We start from the raw sequence: 22,790 nt of genomic DNA on the forward strand, positions 1-22,790 counted from the left end.
TGGAGGAAAGGGGAAATTCTAAGAAAGTAGAGTTTGTATTTCTGATTCTAATAATATTGATAATTAAAAGTAATAGGATAACAAGTTGATTGTTGATTTTGAGAGTACCCGTACATACAGTATAAATATATATAGATATGAGTATTGACCCTATGTGTAATCTGTGATGATGATATAAAGTATCATAATATATATATGTATGAAAATCAACATTATCATGTTTATTTTGTTGTATCTGTAATTGTTTTACTTGGGGGAAGGTGAGGGTGTTAATTTTAGTCATTTTATTTTGAGGAGCTTTTCATGAAGTGCCTTGTAAGTGATTTTGAACGGCAACTCATCTCTTGGCCGATAAGATGCAAGGATTTGAGTAGCTAGCCTATATTAGTTAGATCACTATATCACTTCATGAAACGCTTTGCTGGGCAACATGGACGTAATGGGATTTTTTTAATCGATCCTGAAAATCATTAGCATGATCAGTCTCTATGCTTTGCATTACAGGATCCAAGGGGGGGGGGGTGTTTCACAAGGATTTAAGTGTGACATAAAGTCACTTCACTTGCATGCAGTAATTTGTTTGATCATGCTAAGAAGACGCGTGGTACTGCCTATTAATAAGATTGGACATTACATAACTCACACTTGAAGGAAACCAAAATCCAAGAAGCGAAACAATCTTATTGGAGAGAGTAAAATAAAAAGGAACAATTTTAAAAAGTCTCATCAAAATCGGTTGTGAAATAAGCAAGTTATGGACGTTTAAAAGGTCTTGTACTTTCTATGGGGATTCTCAAATTGGCAAACATGCTTCAAAATGGCTGTTTTGTGGACATTTGCTTTGTACACAATTTTTCAGATTTTCCCCTTTATCTTTCAAATTGCATCTTGCCTCCTGGGCATAACATATGTCATGGGAAAATATAATTCACACCACATACATGTGAAGGTCAGGAGGAAATGATGTGAAATATGTAAAATAAAGGGGGAAAATCTGAAAATTTGTGTACAAAACAAATGGAAGGTTGTCCAGAAAATCAGCCATTTTAGAGCATGTTTGCCAATTTGAGGATACCCATAGAAAGTACAACAAGACCTTTCAAACGTCCATAACTTGCTTATTTCACAACCAATTTTGATGAAACACCTTTAAATTGTTCCTTTTGTTTTACTCTTTCCAATAAGATTGTTTCTCTTCTTGGGTTTTGGTTTCCTTTTACTCTGGTTTCATTCTAATATACAAATCTATAGTAACAGAATGGTCTAGGTGGTGAAGATTTTTCAAATCATTTATTCGAAACAAAACATTGAAACACTAGAACTAAATGTGCATATATCTTCTTTTTTATTTACAATTTGCATTCTTTTATGTACACTACAGACACATTCATGATTTTTTAAACGCAAATCATTAATGCCATGAGAGTAAATGACTACATGATTCGTATTCATTCAAAAACATTCTGGTAATACAAAAGTTACCTCCTCATAAGGCCTTTAACAGGGAAGGACCGTATATACAAACTCTGTACATTTTATATTAGACCACAGTTGTAATGATAATAATAATACACTGATTTGTATATAGTGCAGAAAATATATTCTTCTGCACTGCAATCAGGAGCTTATGAAATGCTTGAAAAACAAATTTAGAAAAGGGGAAAAGAAAGTATGGGAATTGACGGAAAAAGGAAGGTTTTTAATATAAGTTTGAACTTTCCTAATGATGGAGAGGATTTAATTACATATGGCAATCCATTCCATAATTTTGGGGATGTGCAGGCAAAAGCATGATCTAAAGTATCTTTGTATTATTACAAGTTGTTAAATATTGCAGAAGCTGATCCAATGTGAGTGATATCTCATTATCTTCTATCCAAAATGAATCCAACTTCAGAGCATTGTAACTTGGGGATTCTAAAGAAGAATAAAAAGCAGTTTATTGGGTTATACAATGATCCAGTCGTGTTCCTAGGCCATTGCATGAATTCTCATTTGTAAGGCACACTTGTAGTTCCCCCAATTACAAATATGCATTAAAAAAAACTTCCCAAACCAGAGATTAGTCTCAGTACACCCAATGTGGTTAGATTCATGCCTATTTCTTTGGTCAGTATGAGTGTTAAAAAACACTCGTGCATAGTTTTCAAATTTTGATATTTTCCTGGAATGTCATTTCTGTGGAAGCATCAAACATTTAATAATGCATGTATGTGACACAATACAAATGTATTTTTTCATCACAACGGCCGTTTCATGAAGCTGTTCGTAAGTTAAAAGTGACTTTAAGAACGACTGGTGAACCTTTCTCACACGCTAAAACATCAACAATGAACATTTAGGTGTATAACATTTACAGCAAGAAAGGATCACCATTCGTTCATAAAGTCGCTATTAACTTACAGCTTTATGAAACACCCACCTGGACACTATAGCTTGCCAAACCTAGGAGTATTAAAAAAAATTGTTTTGTCCTCATGAGCCAAAATCAGAAAGTTTGGTTTGTCGGTCGATTATTTACTTATCTTTTTGCCTTTGCTGCACAAGGAAAATCACGCATTGGATGATTTATTTATTTATTTATATAAATAAGTGCTTTATTACGCCATTGAATGAGATATGATCAAATTCTTTGCCCAAATCTGAAATTTTCTCACAAAATAACTGCATTTGTATATTTTTGGTTTGTTAACTCTTTGCCCGCTTTGTTTGATTAGAGTAACATACAACAGACTGCCAAGATCGACTCAAGTCACATATTCACAATACACAGAGAATGCATTAAGTCTATTGTTCATACACACATACACAATAATGATGTGTGCATATCACATTGTAATGTGTAAACAGAAAGCTTTTCTGTACAATAAACCAATAAAAAACTATTGCGAGCTGAATTTGCTTAGTCCAGACCTGCCAACCTCTGGGAATGAAAAATTGTATTCTGTGATAAAAAAGTGTATTTTTCCCCCAAAAAGTGTATTTCATAATAAAATGTGAGGCGCACTCGCTCATCGCGGCGCTCAAGCTGCATGCAAGCTAAATAGCGCACTGCTCTTGCAGATGAAAAAAAAACATTTAAACATGTGTATATCTCACCCTGGTTTTAATAAAATGATTGAAAAAAAAACAAGTTACCTGAAATTACATTGATCTAATAACCATATTTGTGTAAGTTTTATGAAATAGAGACATATAGAGATGATTTTTCTCAATAAATTACGATTTAAATTTTTTTTGTTTTACAAAAACGTATTTAAAAAAAAAACATGCCGTATTTTGGTTGAAAAAACGTACTAAATACGCCAAAAAACGTACTGGTTGGCAGATCTGTTAGTCCATGCAAAACCCCTCTTTAGGTTGTACCTTCAAATGAATGTGGTGCAGAAGAAATTCTGTCCGGTCGATCAGACAAACCTAACCTTTTTTTTAAGCCTAAAGTATGCAAATTATATTCTGCTTATTTATGTACAAATATTCTCAACAGGACATTATGAACACCAACAGGTTCAATTTGCAGCAAAAATATTTCTGGCTTTAGCAGTATTTCAGTATATCAAGAATGACATGTGGCTAGGTATCATGCAAAAAATGTCAGAGAGAATAGGATCAAATCTTTCCTCATCTGGACCCCACATCAAAAAGCTGAGCAAAAGATTGAGGGGACAGATTTCTTAAATATGATTGATCATAGTGCAATCAATACAAAAGTGACTCCACAATCAATTGCTACGCTTTACTTTACAGAGTTCAAATCTGTAGAAGAATACCAATGAATTTCAACTAGATGCATCTACCTTGGTTAAGCAGGTGGAGAGTAGCGAGGGCCCGAAATCAGACTGAAGGGTGAATACTGGCATCTCTGTGTGTAGTGTGCTTATCTCTGATGTCTCTGCCCTTAAAAATTTGGCACAAGCCATGACATTACATCATTTTAATTTAATTTTTTATGAGATAGAGTCTGTAGTTGCTGTGCGAGCGACTAGAGATGTCTCCTCAGCTGAACAGGTTCGGTGAAGAAGTAAACAAAGACCTTCATCTTGACTGAATGATTGTTTATGAGATAGTCAGAATCTGTAGTTGCTGTGAGAGTGACTGGAGATGTCTCCTCAGCTGAACAGGTTCGGTGAAGAAGTTAACAAAGAGCTTCGTCTTGAATGAATGATTGTTTATGAGATAGTCAGAGTCTGTAGTTGCTGTGAGAGCGACTGGAGATGTCTCCTCAGCTGAATAGGTTCAGTGAAGAAGTAAACGAAGAGCTGACGCTGCTCGGATAACAACGGGTCACTCTTCAGTGTCTAAAACGAAAAGAAAGATGATATGAGAAAAATTAACATGAATATGTGTAGATTTTGCACTACTTTGACAAAAGTATAAAAATAATTTTTTGTAGGTTCCTACAATTCAAAATGTGTCTGAGATTTACATAGACACCAACCTGATTATCTAGATAGTTAACCAACCATACATGTATCTCATAGACACATCTTTTTTTCTATTACATTTTGCCTGGATGAAGAATTCATAAATGTCAAAATATTAATACTCAAACTAAAAACTAGAGAACATCTTCTTTTGGACGACAAGAAAAATAAATGATCTCCTGTCAAATTCTTAGATTTCTTTCTCACGATGATTTTCTAAAGATGTAATGAATTGAGTTCATGAATTCATGGCTCAACATACATTATTTTGCGCAACTTTTTGGAAGGATTTGACTGATACAGTTTTTGTCTTGTGACAACAAAATGTGTCTTGCCTCTCAGCATTTTCTCTGATGCATTACATCACGTTGAGTTACCACTTGTTTTCTAACTTTGTGCATTTCATATTGCAATATCAGAAAGTACATGTAAATAAATGAAAATTTTGCCACACAAAATCCAAACGATCCTTTACCTTGAGTTTATTATTGTAGTCTCCCATCAAGTCCATCATACTTTGTGTAAGATTCTCTAGTATCCTGTCTAGTTGAGTGATACTCTCTAGTATAGCAGGAGGTGTTAATACTGGCTGACCATCCTTGGTAGTTGAACCTGAATAAACCATGTTCTCACATTGAGCCAAGTTCATCTCTCTGTTATATCAAAGGGACAAGATTGATGGATATGATGGTTACAGAGCTGCCAAGTTGTATTTTGCATTTTCAGTATTCTTATCCCCCAAAATCAGTATTTTGACCAAAAAAATCAGTATTTTTACCGTGTGAGATAAATATTTTGTATTTTTCCCCAAAAAAGTGTATTTCATAATAAAATGCTTGGCGCACTCGCCCATCACGGCGCTCAAGCTGCATGCAAGCTAAATAGTGCAGTGCTCTTGCAGATGAAAAAAAAAAACATTGAAACTTGTGTATATCTCACCCTGGTTTTTACAAAATGATTGAAAAAAAAACAAGTTACCTGAAATTACATTGAGCTAATAACCATATTTGTGTACGTTTTATGAAATAGAGACATATAGAGATGACTTTTCTCAATAAATTTCGATTTTGTAAAAAAAAAATACAAAAAACGTATTTTTTAAAGAAAAAACGTACTGCCGTATTTTGGTAGCAAAAACGTACTAAATACGGAAAAATCGTACTACTTGGCAGCTCTGTGGTTACATATGATAGTTACCCTGTTACATGGACATGGTGTTTGAGTAGCATCGGGATATTTACTTTTGGTCTTAGAAGTCAAATTATGGCAATTAGGTTGACCAACACTTGATAATATGTACATTTGTTAAGTCAGGTAGCTAAACACCTCAGATTTGCTATGCATAGTTTCATAAGAAAAAAAAAAATTAAAAAAATTGTCAGTGTCCATGTAGCTTTAAGAAATGTCACATTTGGTGGACACCGAGTAGCATAATGACAATTTTCAAATTTTCCTTTGAAAGTAGAACTATATGCAAAGGAAATCGGAGGTATTTAGCCACTAAATGTAAATATCCCGATGCTACACGGACACCGTGTCCATGAAAAAGCGTTATACACTTTTTTGCTCAATAACTTTACGAAAAATTAAGCTTAAATGACCCCAAAGTCTCAGTAAAATATATGGTCTTATAATACAAATGTAAAGCCTACAAACAATAAATGTATAGTATAATTAGTACTGAGTTAAGCTGGAATGTCACAATTTGTGCCCAAACTTCATGGAAAGACCCACTTACAGGTTGGCTAATCGACCCTCCTGGCTATCTGATGTTAAGCGTAGCGTGTCTCTCAGTGATGATAGTCTATTGACAAAGACTCTACTACCATCAAGGAGGCTGGAGTATGTCAGGAACAGCTGCTCATCATCCTTTCCATCATGTGCTGTTATAATTGGGAGAAATCAAGTGAAATACAAAATCTTGCTTACTATTTGGATTTAATCGGAGATTTAGACATAAAGCAATATGCTATTGTGTCCCTCAATGATTTTCTTAGTTTTGGTAAGGTCTGTACTTCAGGGAATAGTTGTACAGACTAGTTGCACTTACAACAGACTCAGGCAGGTAATTCCAATCATTAAAGCTCCTCAATTAAAAGGCAGAATACAATCCTACAACCATATCGAATTGCATGTAGCCCTGAACTACCCAAACAGTCCCCGTTTCCTAATATACATATAATTTCTCCATTTCAACCACCTAATCTATACAGGTGAACATGCCTACGTCAAACTTCTTTGGATCACAAAAATCTGTTTGATTTCATTAGGCAAAATTTGACTTAGAAGGTGTAAACAGCACAACTCAAGCAAAGGTCTGAATGAGGTAATAAATGAAGACCTACCAATCATCTCATGTAACCTGTTGACTGTTTGATCTCTATTGTCCACTGTACTTCTTGTTTCATTATTAACTTGCAAGTCAGGATCAGACAGGAAGGTCTGTAAAATGGAACAAAAAGAGTAGCATCATATATTAACAATGATTTTATTTATTCATTCATTTTTTCATTCAGGAAGAAAACAAACTATGGAAAAAGCTGTTCTTCATCAACATCTAATAATAATATTTCCGCTTTAAGTAGCGCTGATCAAATGAAAACATTGCATTTTTACAGATCTTTATCCTACTCAATAATTTCAGGCTAGCCCACATATCCCACTATCTCCACTCCCTGGGGAGTATTTGAGCAGTGAGCAGTCAAAAGATGCAAATAGGATTCAAACATGTGAACTTGTGACTACAAGGCGAGAGTCAGTAAAGAAAACACAACTACTTCTTTCCCAAGCATATCTGGGGAGGAAGACCAGTGGGTTATGGTTACCATCCAGGCACCCTCTCCAGCTCTCATCCTAGTTTTATTTTCTTTATCATGCAACATGACTGAAATTGCTCTTCTCATTGACTCTTTTATGAATGTCAATCTGTGCTCTCTATTGTTTCAAAAAAATAAAAATGCCGAATAAATAACAATAATAATTGCAATTTGCTTTGATCACACCCTGCGTTCAAAGTCACTTGAAAGTTATTTTGTTGTGAAGTAATCCTTCGATCATAGCCATTCTCCACATCCTCAATCAGTGATATTGGGACTGACCCTGGGGTCATAATGATTCACTTTTTGCCCTGCAAGCACAGGTGACACAAAAGAAATAATAATAAATAAGAAATTTCTTGAAGTTATTTTGTTTTGAAGTAATCCTTCTGTCATGCACATTCAGCACATTCTCTATCAGTGATTATCAGGAGAAGAGACCCTGGGGACAATGATTCAGTTTGCTGTTGGCCTTGTCGGTACAAGTGATGTGAAGCATATAATAATAAATAATAAATTCTTTCTTACCATTGATTTATGATGCATGGTTAGATTATGATGTAGAAGTTTGGTGGATGCAGTCATTAGTCTATGTGTAGCTCTGTGATGATGTGCTTCAACCTCGTAGGCCATGTCAACAAACTCTTTACGCGCCCTCTGAACTGAAAGCAGCTCAATAAGCTAAACACAGTGGAAACAAAACGAATGAAGATAATAGTGATGATCAACACACTACGTACTTTCTTGCCAGGAAAATTTATCTGTAAATATCCAAAATAATGATTAATCTTCAAAAAGCAAGCCTTTCCAAGATCAATGAAAAATTCAAAATTCTTTTTAAAAACTATGTATTGCACCTGCCGCCAAAATGTTTTCATAAGGTAAAGGTGATCTTAGTTCAACTGCCATAATAATCAACACTATGATTGTGGACATTAACAGGAGAAAGACAAGGGCCTGTATGCAGGCTTTAACCTGAAACTAATTGGCATACTTGTACCATAACATAAAATATCATCTACCAGTATGTACATATGAATACCTTGTCTTGTTTTGATGTGAAGTAGTCCTGTCTGGCAATCTTGAGATTGTAATCACCCGATAGAATATGAGTAGCTTGCAAGGAGGCATTGACCTCTAACAAACGAGGGATATCATTCTCCCATATGTGAACGGCTTGGTTGAGGGCAGCATTCTTCTGCCGTTCACATTGTTCCAACTTCTCACTGGGAATGGGAAAGAACAAATGAAAATAACATCAATCCTGTCCTCCTCTTGTACATTTAAATATCTAAAATTATATCTGTCATAATAATAATCCAAGCAGGTGATTGGTCTTTACCCCATTATGTGACAATTTTCCTTCGGGGCTGCACCCCTTGGGAAAATTCTAAGAAATCCAACCACCTCATCTGGTGGCTGTACATATTTTTTCACTAATTTCAAAGGCTTGACTCCTTGAAACTGAATTTTTTTTTTTCTGAAAGACTGGGTGGTTATATAAAAAAAAAACATTTTAGAAAACTGTTGAAAGTTTGAACTATATCACGTAAACCCCTTAAACTTTGGTGGACAAGTTATCCTTGTATAAAAAATTGACTTAAATGCTTTCAATCATTTATCGTTATATTAATGTTGTAGTATATCATTACCTAAGATTGTGTACATCTCTAGGATAGACCTGATGTGAGATTGAATCAAGCCTCTTCTCAGCCAGTCTGTGAGCTGCAGCTACTCTACTCTCCTCAAGAACAGCTTTCATGTAACCTCGTTGACTGGTCGGGTATCTGTACACAAATTTAAAACAAGATTCAGTCATTAATCATAGTATCATCATATAAATGTTACCATTGATACAACTCAGCATTTGTTATTGATCACTGGTTTTATGAAACAGGGCCCTTATATCTTAACATTTTTTTAAAATTTTGACTAGCACTTTTCATCTGTACACCCAATAAGCACAAAGTAATATGATATTTAAACAGCAGTCTGTATTCACTGGCCCATATACGGAGCTTGCGTTTCATTTAAACTATGGACTAATTTGTGGTTTAACTATTGATGGCCAACTGCGTTCAATTATTCAATTCGACAGCATATTTGGAGCTCAATCAATTCATGTTTAGGAATGATAACGTAAATAGTTTACTTCACCATTCAAGTTTGGAAAAAGAACACAATCAATATCAAAATGTACAATGTTAATACAATTTTAACATATTGGGCTTGTCATAATTTAGCACCGACTTAAACCATGGTCAAAGCTAAACTGGACTTGAGAATAGGAACCAATGGGAAAAATGAAAACGTTTGACTTACATCATTTTCAGCCTTGATAATTCTTCGCTATCCGCCTTCGTCACATGACCTTGCTCTCCACGAATCACAAGAGATCCTGGTTCACTGACCTCTAGAAGCTCGTACCGTGACCCTTCGCTGTATCCTGCTAACTGTGCAATGCCCTGTACATAAAACAATACAATCAAAATACAATGAACCCTTTTCTCACCATGGGGGCATCGTGGTCCAGTGGTCGTCTTTAGGGACATGAGCTCGGCTCCAAGCCATGTATTGTGCTGCACTCACCTCAGGTGAGGTGAATGGGTAATCGGTAGGAAGACATTTCTTGAATGCTTGAGCGCCTATTATGGACAGTGCAGCTAAAGCCAGGGTAATAATAGCAGCGCTTTGTAAATAGTGCTTTATGAATCCAGCTATTATTATTATTATAACCAAACTCATACAACTTAAACCTTTACCTATTAGTAAAGGTATTTACAACATTTTCTCTTCAATCAGCAATTGTTGTAGGGGGTTACCTGCTATGTATTAATTCAATTCATTGTTCGCAAAGGTAAAGCTTTTCTATTAGATCCAGTAAATTCAATGAATGGAAGATTTTATTCACATGTAATAATTTCCAAATCAAAGATCATGTAGATAATCATTTCTCAAGCCCATTTCAAAAAGGACTTCCGATTATGGTAATTTTGTCCAAATGGTAACTACCTTGGAAACCTTGACTGTGATTGGTTGCTCAGCTATGTTTCATGATAGTCACCAAAAAGGCAAAATTACCATGATTGCAAAACTTTCCCTGGGCATAACATTTAATTTAAAAACATATTATAAAACCTATTCAGGGTCAATATTGCTTCTTCCTCTTTCTGACGTCATTTCTCTTTCATAATTTCCCCAGCCGATACAGGTATATCGAATGAAAGTCTCAATTACACAAGGAATTTCAGGAGATAACTATAAAAACCATGGACATCGAACCTGATCCTGAAAATGATCATTATTTTTTTTTTTTTCAGACAATTTGAACTCTTAACATAAAAGTTACAGTCACACCATCAAAACTAGCCCCAGCCACAAAAAAACTATTACGTCATAACCGATGACATGTCATCGGTTTGGAGTTGGTTTCGTTAGTGCGACTGAAACAAAGAAAGGGATAGATTTCACTCTCAAAGATGGAAACTCACTTCAAAAAATTGTCTCTTGGTGAAGTGCTTGAGGGCCTGGGTATAGCCTTCCTCTGATTGGTGGATAGCTTGCAGAGGCTGCTGGGATAGGAATGGTGCATGTTGGGTATCCAGGCTCTTGGCAGACAGAGCTACAAGTTCAGTAATGGTCTTGTTCAGATCATCCAAAGAAGAGTTTACCTAAAAATAGATGAAATGTAATTGCTACAAGATTCATCCTTTACAACTCATTAAATCAAACAACAATTCATTGTTTCTAATTCATGCTTTACATAAAGTCTTTAATACTAGGAGGAGCTGTTAAGCAATATATTTTACACAGAACCATCTAAGTAAAAAATATGAATTATTTCAATAGTAAGGTTTATACACTTTTATCAATCATCAATGAAAAAAGGTAACAAGATGAACAACTTGTATAGTTCACTAATATTACATCTGCAGCTAATTACCATAAGTATTTGCCTATGCACTCTAATAACTCTTTCTCTAAAACACTTTATCCAATGTTCAAATCTATATCGATATTTCTTTAAAAAACTGAGTTATAACATCAACTTGGCGCTCTTATGCAGTCAGATCATCTTAATTGCCTTTTTACATGAAAACAAGAACCAAGTCTAAATCTAATCCACCAATATTTCTAGAGTTTCTTTTAATTCATATGATGACCACATGTATGTGGGTTCCATGACATTTGCTCTGGCGATAATTAATCCGCTCTAAATTCCACACACTAATCGACTGGCCAACTTCAACCCTGGGTTTAACACTATACCCTACCCTAAACCTAACTTAAAACCCTATTGCAACCTTAACCCTACATCTTATATGAAATTAAGCCCTGAGCAATTGTCGTAGGAGCAAATGTTGTGTCACCTGTATGTGACCTTCTCTATGCAAATACATAGTTTAAAGGTTGATCCATCAAACATTTTTTTATGTTACCGCAAGAACAAAAATTTGACGGATGAACGGCCAAGAAACTAAAATGCCTCTAACTCCACCTGTGGTGGGAAGAGGCAAAATGGATGTGAGTGGTTGGAGTGGCAAGTGATGGCTTCAGAGATAGAGAATGGTAATGATACCTTAATATTATCTTCTTGGCTGTTCTCCAACATGGTTTTATACTGATGTTCAGTCTGTGATTCCACAGGTGTGAGCTTTGTAATCTGATGGGTCAATGCTGTATGGTGAAGGCTAGCCAGATAAAAATGAAAATAACAACAGCTTATTAAACAAAAACATTAGAATAATGACACAAACAACATTCTCACCAGCTTAACTTTCAGGGTTATTTGCGCAACACAGAGTGTGGTTTCTCATTGGCTGTGTTTTATGAAAAACTAGTCTTAAAATGCCTACATGTTGAGATAACTATTATTTATCCTATAAAGGTATTTTATATAGAAACCAAAATGTTTTGAAAGGAAAAGTAAGTACTTGTCTAGGTACTTGGTAACATAATTATTCTGTAATGAATGTATCGAGTAGTAAATAAGTGTATTATTATTCATGCAGGCCTACTGTATATTGCTCATAATGATGCCTTACATGTATGTGTTAGGAACATGGCCAGATTTGAGTAGTGACTTGACATAGTGTTATGAAATGCTGCTGGTTTGTATTTGCTTTCAATATATCCTTTAGTTTCTTGCTATCTGCTATACAAGAAGCAAGATTTAAAGATTAAAGCATATTCTTTAAATCACAACGCAATTCAAAGTTTGAAAATCATTTGTCCAGGCGAATCTCTAACTTTTACAATCGAAATACAGAAATATGATTAATCACTTATTTTTTATACAGATGATTCTGTTTGAATTTGTAGTTTCCATTAAATTCATATTCTCTTGAGGGCTCTTCATTGTAGTATCTCTAACGGCGTGTTTCTACAGAGAATTGTTAAAAAACTATATATTTTTTTTCTGAATAAAAAAAAACGCATCGCCCTTAAACCAACCTATTTCTACAGAGCGATTAATACGATTAACTAACATTCCGCGTCCAAAATACCGCGTCAATCCGAAATCGGGAAATTCAACTTGCGTGACCTCGCAATGCATTGTAGTATGTCCAAAATGGTGCCCGGTAAGGAAAATTCACTGCAGCACTTGGCTGCATGCATTTATTTTATTGTTTTTAAATTTTAGTGTTCAATTTTGGGGGAGCGATAGAAACGATAGGGCACAGAAAGCATGAAGGAGTTGCAATTCTAGGCTAGACTGGTAATGCTTACGAGTGTAAGCATACTCTACCACTCTTCATAAATTATGGATCCAAATCCGTGTTTCTACAGAAAAGTTTAACGGATTAACACGGCAATAACCACCTCCCACAGTTGGTTATGAGAAACTGTATTTTGCGCAATGCGGTATATCAATAAACATCATGGCCAAAGCCATCCAGAAGAGAACCAGGATTGCACAATATGCAACTGCAAAGATTGTCATTTCACAAAAACAGACAAACATCAATGGATGCCCGCAGTTTACTATATCATGACACTGAAATTTCCAATATTAACCTCTAGAGGTATTTTTGTTACTACTGGAAATGCAATAAGTACCAAGTGTCCAAAAAGTTTGAACAAAGCAAATGTACATTCCAAATCGTTTTTGATCTCGGCTTGTGCCTTTTATTATGTTTTTTTATGTTCTTTCCATACTCTTTGGTTTATTTTGTCGTTTTATCAAACTACTACATGTACATTCATAAAGTGTAATTCATTCTTAATTTATCTATTTCCCTACGAATTTGTATGTTTTGGTGGCCGTCCAAAGCAAAATTCCATTTGCAATATATGTAATTTGATCCCAATAATCAAGGATAGCAAATTATACTACAACACAAAGTTCTCTGTGCCATTTGTGACCAATCAGTACCCTTCACACATATCATATGAAAATGGTCAAAGTGATTGGTCATAACATCTACATCCCATCTTCTCCGTTTGATCCCATTCAGCATGGATAGCAAGTTATACTACAACACAACTCTGCATCATTTGTGACCATTTATTACCCTTCACACATATATATACTAATATTACATATAATTGTATTTTGATTATTATGTTTATACCTTTCGATGTCACTATTAATTGAATGAAATAAATCACATTGAATTCAATTATTGAACACGCACTCAAGGACATGAGATGTTTATTGATTTGTGTATATTACTTGATGTCAATGGGTGAGTTTGGAGTGTAAAGAGCAAGTGAAGATTACCTTAATTTATTTCTCAGCTGCAAGAGGCTTTTCCTATTCTTCTGAGCTCTGTGTAGTTCTTCCTCCATGGCTTCTATATCCTCCCTAGGTAAAAAACAATCATGCTCTATGACAATTTGACATTGGTAAGAGTATAAACAATATTGGAATACAGTGCAAGAATATATGTAAACAACATCCTACAATTAATCATTTAAAACTGAAGATTCATTATGATCTCTCTTGATTATGTGACCTGAAACTAATGCAAAGTGGTCAGTGACCCTTGATTACCCTTCATTCCAAGTTTCATGAAATAGAGCTTATTAGCATTTCAAAGTAATGTTTCAAGAACTTAGCCATGGTTAGTAAGATCTGATGCTGAGATGCCATCACCTCTCCTAAGAACAGAGGCACTTGTCAAAAACAGACCAAATGCCTTGATGTCAGCATTTCTATTATGTTGCTGAACAACATCCACTACACTGTATTAAACACACCTGTAAATTAATAAAGTGATACGGAAATCCGACCATGGTTCTGAAAAAGAAAGGTTTGCAATCAATCTCTAAATCACAATGACCAATCATGATCAGTGTTATAATGCTCATTTTGTTTGAGACACAAACCAGGACCAATTATGGTTTGTTCTTTCATATTTGTAATACCTTTTCATTGAAAAACCTTTGTGCTGAGAGGCCCTTATCTGTCTGGCAGTCAAGCATGACAGATTTGGGATTAATGAAGGGTTAATGCCCCGTTTACATTTGGTTGACAATCAAGAGAACTATTACTGAGTGACCATCATGGGCATCTTTGAACGGTGTGCTCTCTATAAAACAATTGTAGGGTAATTATATCCTGCTAAATGTAGACATACCATGGATTCACAGTCAGAGAAGGGTGTACAATTTTCTTTAGCTCAGAATTCTATGAGGTTTTCAATATTGCAGCATCGTAAACCTTAAACACATCATAGCGGCATCTTACGATCAACGCAGGGTCATTGTACGTTGATCATCGCAAATGTAAACAAGGAATAAGCATCTAAACAAGTACATACTTGAGCTTTTCTGGGGAGAGATCATCATCATCATCTCCTGTATTTGAGCTCTTCAGGGCTATGTCCAGCTTCTCTCCTTCAAGTACTCCATCACCGGAAGATTCTAAAGCATGAAACCTACATCATGTACAGCAGTGGGAAAGACAATGAGTGAACTATGTACTTGAGCAATCACACACATGATACAATAGAACAGAGGGGTTTTAATGAATAAAATGCATGTCCATCTAAAAAGTTGCTTGCCAACTATTTCATCAAGTAAATAGTAATATAACTCCACTCCTTTAATGTCCTAAAACTTCTCTTCTCTTCCTATGTATGTCATGGATTTTATTTAACATCAATTCGAGACTAAATACCGGTAATGTTTTTTTCTAAAAGTACCAAAGTTGCAACCCAAGAGCTGAATTTACATTTTTACTATAACATGATAAAAATATGGTATTGAATTGAAAAATAAAAAGTGCATGGCATGGTAAATAACTATATTGATAACAATAATAAGAGTTGTTTAATCTTGTGATCGGCATCTGATAATTATGTACTATCCAACAAAGTATCCGACAGTTACCATTGTAACACAGGTTTCCCAGCTTTTCAAGAAAACAAAATTCCCTGATAATTATTTAAACCTATTCCCAGTTTCGCATGTTTTCTAAGTTGTTGCAGTGAATTACATGTATTTTCAGTATAAAAACAATAACATGTAAATGTAATTAGTACCACCATAACCAGTCATTCAATGGATGTTGTTTTGATATACAACAAAATATAACAGAGTCTGACTACCATGCTTTTGACTTATGGGCTGATCAAAATTCCATGATTTCCCCCTCATTTGAGGCATTTTCCCCTGATTTGAGGTATTTTTAATTCAAATTCCCTGATTTTTCCCTGACTGGAAAAAATATAATTTTCCCTGATGGGCTGGGAACCCTGGTAACGGTCAGGAACTTGTGCTTCTTACTCAATCAAAATCAGTGAAAGTTGTCATGACTGATGAAATGAATAGCCAGCTTTTACAGTCAAACTTTTAACCGATTATCATTTTAACAGATGACAAATGTTTAATGAAATGCAACGAGTTCACCCCCCCTCCCCTCCCCTTGCCCCCATGATCTAGATATAATACTTTGACAAAACAATCATAGATATTGAACATCACAGATAATATTCTTTCAGGAATGATTTTCCCCTAAATATCTATTTTTCAATAAACCCAATAAAATTGATCATTCATCAATCATCTTGTCTGATAGTATACAGACACCCCTCCCCCTTGCAACGAGTGGTTTGTTTTCAAGAACTGACTTGGTATTCTTAATACTTACTCTGTAATTTCTTGGCTGGAAAGTACATTTGCTGGTCCTACATTGTCAATGAACCAATCCAAGAAAGGAGCTATGGCATCATTCTCAAACAACCAATCAAATGCCTCAGCTTGTAGCTCATGGGCTTCTGGGTAGTCTAGACGCTTCAGCGTCTCCTTCAGTTTCTTCCCATAATTCATTCTGTTTTACAGCATCAAAATTCAATTCAAACTCATGAGAAAGACTAGGCCTGGTGGATTTGGTTTGAATTAGCTTTTACTTTCCAATTATACTCCTTGCCTGGAGATAAAAAGATAAAAATAGGAAATTTAGGTAAAACAGGGTCACATCTAATTCAATTCAATTGAATTATGTTGTTGGAATATAAAATGAACAAAGGTGAAAAAAAAACAGGTAGCCCTAGCACCTCAAGAACCTTGCACTTGTTGAGCAACATGCTCCCTTAGAGAAAACAGTAAGAACAGGAAATATCAACATAATAGAACGTAGACACAAAACATGTTTATTAAATGCATGCATTGAACTTCTTCTTCTGTTGAGTACAGTCTTCTTCGTAGAGTATAGATCTAGTCATAGACTTGTACTTCATTGAAGCCACAGTCACAAAAACACATGACATCTTCTTCTTCTGATAACGTACAGTCCACCGACTGGTGTATTGTGACATTTGGTGCAACTGAACAAAATTAGACTAAATAGTGCAAGTAAAAAGATGCATAGACTTGACTGGAGAGCTAACGGAGGGCGAGTGGTTCCAGGTGGTTCCTGAAAGACTCAGTTGATGGAGCCAAAACCACTGTAAATTGCCAATTCGTCCACTGCCATCTCGTCCACTCACCACATGGTCTACATTCATTTAGTCTAATGCCATTCCGTCCATCTACATTTCGTCTAACAACCATTTAGTCCAATAACCATTTGGTCCAATCATCACTTCGTCTAATCACCAGTTCGTCTATTAGTTACCATTTCGTCTAATACCCATTTTTCTGACATCTGGGCACAAACTGGAACCTCAAAAAAACGAAAAGTTCTCTCCTTCTAATTTTCATTCATTTTGCACAATTAACACTTTAGTTTAATTAGACCAAATGGTATATGGACGAAATGGCTTTTGGACCAACTGGCTATTAGACGGAATGGCATTAGACTAAATGAAAGTAGACCATGTGGTGAGTGGACGAACTGATGGTAGACCAAATGAAAGTAGGCGAGTTGGCAACTAGACAAATGGAAATAAATCAAAACCATTTCATTAGTAACTTGGGAATCATTTTTGTATTCACCAGAGCGCTCAAAAACTTGAATTTTTGGCATATTTTTGTTTACGCCCTCTATTGGTGGAAAGTGATACGGCAAGAATATTTTCATTTTTCAATCTCTATTTTTAATTTTGAAAAATTAATCAAAAGAATCAAATTTACTTGAGAGCCAAGTTATATGATGATTAGCTGTAATGGAATCTGACAGTGTCAAACAATCAAGCATTTGTTCCAAAGAAAAAGAGAAAATAAGCCAAACATTGCCAACCTTGTTTTGGCAAACATGGATAGTGAAAAATATCATTTACGGTACTGTATAACCTTGTTCATTAAATGAGTAAGAAATTCCGGAGCGGTGCCGTACCGAATAATTTGTCTGTTGAAAATGACATTCCATTGACTTCTTTAACTTCACAATACATGTGAAGCTGCTTGCATGTCACAAATAAAAAAAATTGAAATTCTAATAACTTTATACATTATCTCTTTGATGGATTTTCTAAAACCTCCAAATCATGCAATAACAAAAATGGTCATGATGTTGAACGAACTTCCCGTAAAGTTAGTCTTTTTGAATTATATCTTAAATCTTTAGCCTGCCCCTCAGTCGTATAACATGTGATCAACCTTTTATTGGAGTAGATTTCTAACTTTAGAATGATAGCATGGATAATGGATATTAGTCTAAAGTATGTTAAACTGTAGCGTTAGAACGACTCGAGGCATATTATCAGTATCACACAAGCATGACAAGTCTTCAGTTCATGACATTCTAGTTTCTAGATCTAGATTTGCCCCGGGGACCTCGACACGTCTTCAGACAGTGTACCGGTACTGAGTTCGGGCTGCCGCAGTAAGATCTAGATCTACATTAACACAGGGAGCTAAAAAAAAGGAACAGTTCTGTCTCGTTCGTTCTCCTTCTGTCAAAATTGAAAAAAATAAATGGCCGATCAATACCGAGAACGAACGCGACAGAGGTCTAACTTTTCCTTTTTTTGAGGGTCCAGTTTGTGCCTCGATGTCAGATTCTGTCCGATAGACCTTCAATCCATTATAATCGAGGTAAGTCTTGAATAATTTACTTTTTCCCTTTTTATTTGGAGTGCTATTGCGACCCCATTCTATCCCATTTTGGAGAGTATATATGTCTGCCTATACTAGTACTAGTAGTACTTATCGTATTAATTATTACACAGACGAGTCCTGGGCTCCGGCCCGCGAAGCTCCCTGACCCTGTGTTAGATTAGCCAGGAGGCTTCTAGAGAGTAAAAATCATTTACTAACATAGGCTTACTCCGTTAGTAAATGAGTTTTACTCTCTAGAAGCCTCCTGGCTAGGTTAGATCTGTACCGTCGTTAATTATTTAGCTTAGCCCACTTGTTCACTGCAACCACCCTGCCTGTGGGGAATCTGCAGGTAAGACTATGGCATGCCAATGGCAATGCTGTACAGAGCACACACTTTAAAAAATCATTAAAATATCATTTTTGTGACCAAAATTACTAATTTCTATACAGTTGCAATTTATTTTTCATAAGTAACTTGGGAATAATTTTTTGTATTCACTAGAGCGCTCAAAAACTTGAATTTTGGGCATATTTTTGTGTACGCCCTCTATTGGTGGAAAATAATATGGCAAGAAAATTTACATTTTTTTAATCTCTATTTTTAATTAAGAAAAAAATAATTTAAAGAATCAAATTTACTTAAGGGCCAAGTTGTATGACAAATAGGTGTAATGGAAACTGTCAGTGTAAAAAAATCAAGCATTTGTCCCAAAGAAAAAGAGAAAATAAGCCAAACATTGCCATCCTTATTTTGCCACACATGGAGATATAACTGAGAACAAGGTTATATCATAACCTTGTTCATTGAATGAGTGGCCTAGCCTAGCCCCTAGGCAAGCCCTTTTGAGTTCACTATCGTATTAATTATACCACCAGCTACCCTTTTGGAAGTATGGCAGTGTATCCTATTGCCGGACACCTTTATTTAAGTGCTTTAAAAATGACAACTAGAGGAAATACAATCAAGAAAAATTCACACTTGCTATTCCAAATATTATGAAAATTATGAATATGATAAAATTATTTTATATTTACCAACCATTTTCTTTGCATCGCACTTGCCGCATACCCCTCCACGAAAAACAATTATTTTCGTGCGCGACAAATTACATCATGATTTCGGACGCGCGCCGGACGGGTAAAGATATCCTTGATTATAATGATGTAAGAACAAATTTTTGTGATTTTTTTTCTTCTTATATCATATCATGAGTAAATTCTAAGTATTATTTGCTTTTTTATATCGAATCTGAGCAGATGTTGGTAACAAATTTGTGTTTGATAACTTATTTTATTTTGTCTTGTTAGCTGCATGTTCCATGACCATGGCACTTTCCAATAATATTATAATATATATGCTCGCGTTCGTATCGTGACGCTCATCAAGTTCTATCGATGCGCTGCCGATCGACGGCTCTACTCACGGTAAACCTCGCACACGGGTACCTTGAGAACTAGCCGTCGACGATCACCTACAATACACCACACCTCATCATTTGATCGAAGGAGTGGACGAGATTGAAATTCGGCAAATCAGGCCCATATTTCCGTTAGAAAATATATGTTATATGATATTTTAAGCATTTTCTGTCATTTTTAGAGATAATTAGGTAAAAGTTGGATTTTTCGCCTTGTTTTTGCAATCTTGTTCTATGTATTGCTCTGTGAAATTGAATTGCGGAAGTCTTAGTTACGGTACGAATTTGTTTTAGAAGTTAGAACGCAGTAATATGCGCGTCCGGAATCATAATAGTGTCCGGTACTAATAATAGTACAATACGTGACTATACCAGTACTGGGGAGCTAATTAAAGTGATGATTAATATGGAAACCTACCAAACTCCTAATGAAAGGGCTGTAACATAGCTGTCAGTGTTGGCATTATTTTGTTATCCACGGTAGACTATAGACTAGTACACGGTATACGACCTGGCGATGCGCCGCTCCGGCCCCGGGGTTGAGCTGCTGAGCTGCGCTGAGGATAAGTATCTTGCACATGCAGGCCGGGCTCGTCTGAGCAGCAGCTGTGAGCCTGTACCGGTACCGTATACTGTGCATGTGCCGCCAATATTTTGAATTTACCCGGCATCGGCACGCGCAGAGTTTTACGAAACGTAGGATAATTTTTTTTTTTTTTTTTTTTTTTTTGGGGGGGGGGGGGGTGTGGGTTAGTTTGTTGTGATGGATCCAGTCCAGGTCCGTGCCCCCACCCTTTTTAAAGCCATTTGTGAGGGGAATATATCGTGTGCATACGCAATTAAGGACATTTTTCTTTCTTTCTTTTTATTTTTTAATTTTTACTTGTCAAATTTTTACCTGATATCGAGTCTAGACCTATAACCTTTTCATGAATACAAGGTGTAAGTCCCGTTTTTATTGAAATTTAAATCCCCCTCCCCCCCAAAAAAAGATCACACCAACGCTCACCTTATTCATTTGTCATGTTTGTGGGGAGTTAACATCATATTTCCCTTTTTATACTATAGCTAACTGAGTGCCACGATTGCCAGCAATTTTCTCTCCTTTAATTCCTTCATGTGTTTTTTTTCTGTCTTCTTTAAGGGCTCATATAGGGACCCATTATATGGCAGTGATATGCGCTATATTTATTAACTATATGAGCATGTATACTAGTAATTATGATATCCAGCTCGCATTATAGTGAGATACTACCTTTTACGAGTAACTGCGATCGGCTCTTCTTTCAGGGCCATGGGAACAATTTAAATTTGACAAGCAAAAAAAAAGGGGGGGGGTTCGCTACAAAATGAAGGTGAATTTGGTTAAATTTCTTCATTCCCCAGTAATTTAAGGTCGAACATCATGTTTAAAAGTGATGAATATTATGACAAATATGATAACAATAATATTATGGTAATGTTAGTGGGTGTTAATTCAGCCGGGACTCATTCATTTTTGGTTTGTTTTAAAGTATTCTTTTATTGCTTCTCCAGTGAATACAAACATAAACTGAATTCATACATCACAATAACTTCATAAATAATACATCAAGTTACCCAGTAAATAAGTACGTCATGAACGTATACAACCGATATTTATAATACAGAATGAAAAAAAGAAGAAGATAAACAAACCCGCAGGGATGACTGATCGAGTGGGCCTATCGAAAATATGGCTTCTAATCGAGCTATATACGCCCCTATACACGCCCGTCTAATTAAATCGAATCAAAATATAAAATAATCAATCCAAACATTGAAAATTACATCGTCTACGACCTTTCCCTGAAGTACCCCCCAAACCACACATAAGAAGATTTTTGAAAGCATGCATGGTTGTTGCATGTTGTCGATGCGTCAGGTGATGCAAATGAGTGGATAAATTTAACCTTTATCATGCATTTTCATGAAAAGATATATGGCACTAACCGCGCAATTATTAACGTAATTGTATTAAGCTTGTAAATGTATTCATTGTATAGTCAATAAATACAGACTACATGTATATAATTTATAATTCGCATTTGCGCTTGCAAAAAAAAAAATTACATATTTGGGTTGACTGAGAGACTGAGGAAATTTATCAATACACGGATACTTTTGGTTTCAAACAACTATTTCATCATGATGACTTAAATAGCTTTTATAACTGTAAGAAATATACATTGTTCACAAATTAATAATAATAATAATAATATGCAACATTTATATAGCGCTTAATACAAATGTTTCTAAGCGCTGCATACTATTACCCCGGCTTTAGCACGGCTACCCTGATCGGGCGCATCGAGCATTCAAGGAATTCCTTCCTACCGGGTACCCATTTACTACACCTGGGTCGAGAGTGGCAAATGTAGATAAACGCCTTGCCAAAGGACGCTAGTGCTGCGGTGGGATTTGAACCCCGGACCTTGCGGATCAAAGTCCGAAGACTTATCCACTGTGCCACAGCACCTCTACAAAATACTGAAATTAATGAGGTTTTTCATATGAATTATGAATTTATTCCACATTAAGATTTATTCTGGGTTTGGTTACAATATATTTAATACATTTTGTCCGTAGATCATGTTGGTGACGTTAATTCATATGCAGTGGAAGGAATACCATAATGAGGTATAAATAAACAACAGAATAATTATGTAAGAAAATTGTTGATA

General features: G+C 35.5%; 1 protein-coding gene across 1 annotated transcript; it reads right to left on the bottom strand.

The window, feature by feature from the left end:
• Nucleotides 1-1,264: 1,264 nt before the first annotated feature.
• Nucleotides 1,265-20,750, bottom strand: LOC129271247 (HAUS augmin-like complex subunit 3). Its single transcript, XM_064106411.1, has 14 exons — nucleotides 20,507-20,750; nucleotides 16,338-16,616; nucleotides 15,007-15,123; nucleotides 13,965-14,048; nucleotides 11,820-11,931; nucleotides 10,732-10,911; nucleotides 9,563-9,705; nucleotides 8,893-9,027; nucleotides 8,283-8,466; nucleotides 7,769-7,921; nucleotides 6,770-6,866; nucleotides 6,163-6,307; nucleotides 4,900-5,077; nucleotides 1,265-4,298 (listed from the first exon to the last, which is right to left on the bottom strand). Exons 2-14 carry the CDS (start codon nucleotides 16,514-16,516, stop codon nucleotides 4,170-4,172), a joined length of 1,836 nt encoding a protein of 611 aa, XP_063962481.1. The 5' UTR covers nucleotides 16,517-16,616; nucleotides 20,507-20,750; the 3' UTR covers nucleotides 1,265-4,169.
• Nucleotides 20,751-22,790: the final 2,040 nt, after the last annotated feature.

The sequence above is a fragment of the Lytechinus pictus genome, chromosome 11, assembly GCF_037042905.1.
Source record: "Lytechinus pictus isolate F3 Inbred chromosome 11, Lp3.0, whole genome shotgun sequence".
In the NCBI taxonomy this organism is placed as follows: domain Eukaryota; kingdom Metazoa; phylum Echinodermata; class Echinoidea; order Temnopleuroida; family Toxopneustidae; genus Lytechinus; species Lytechinus pictus.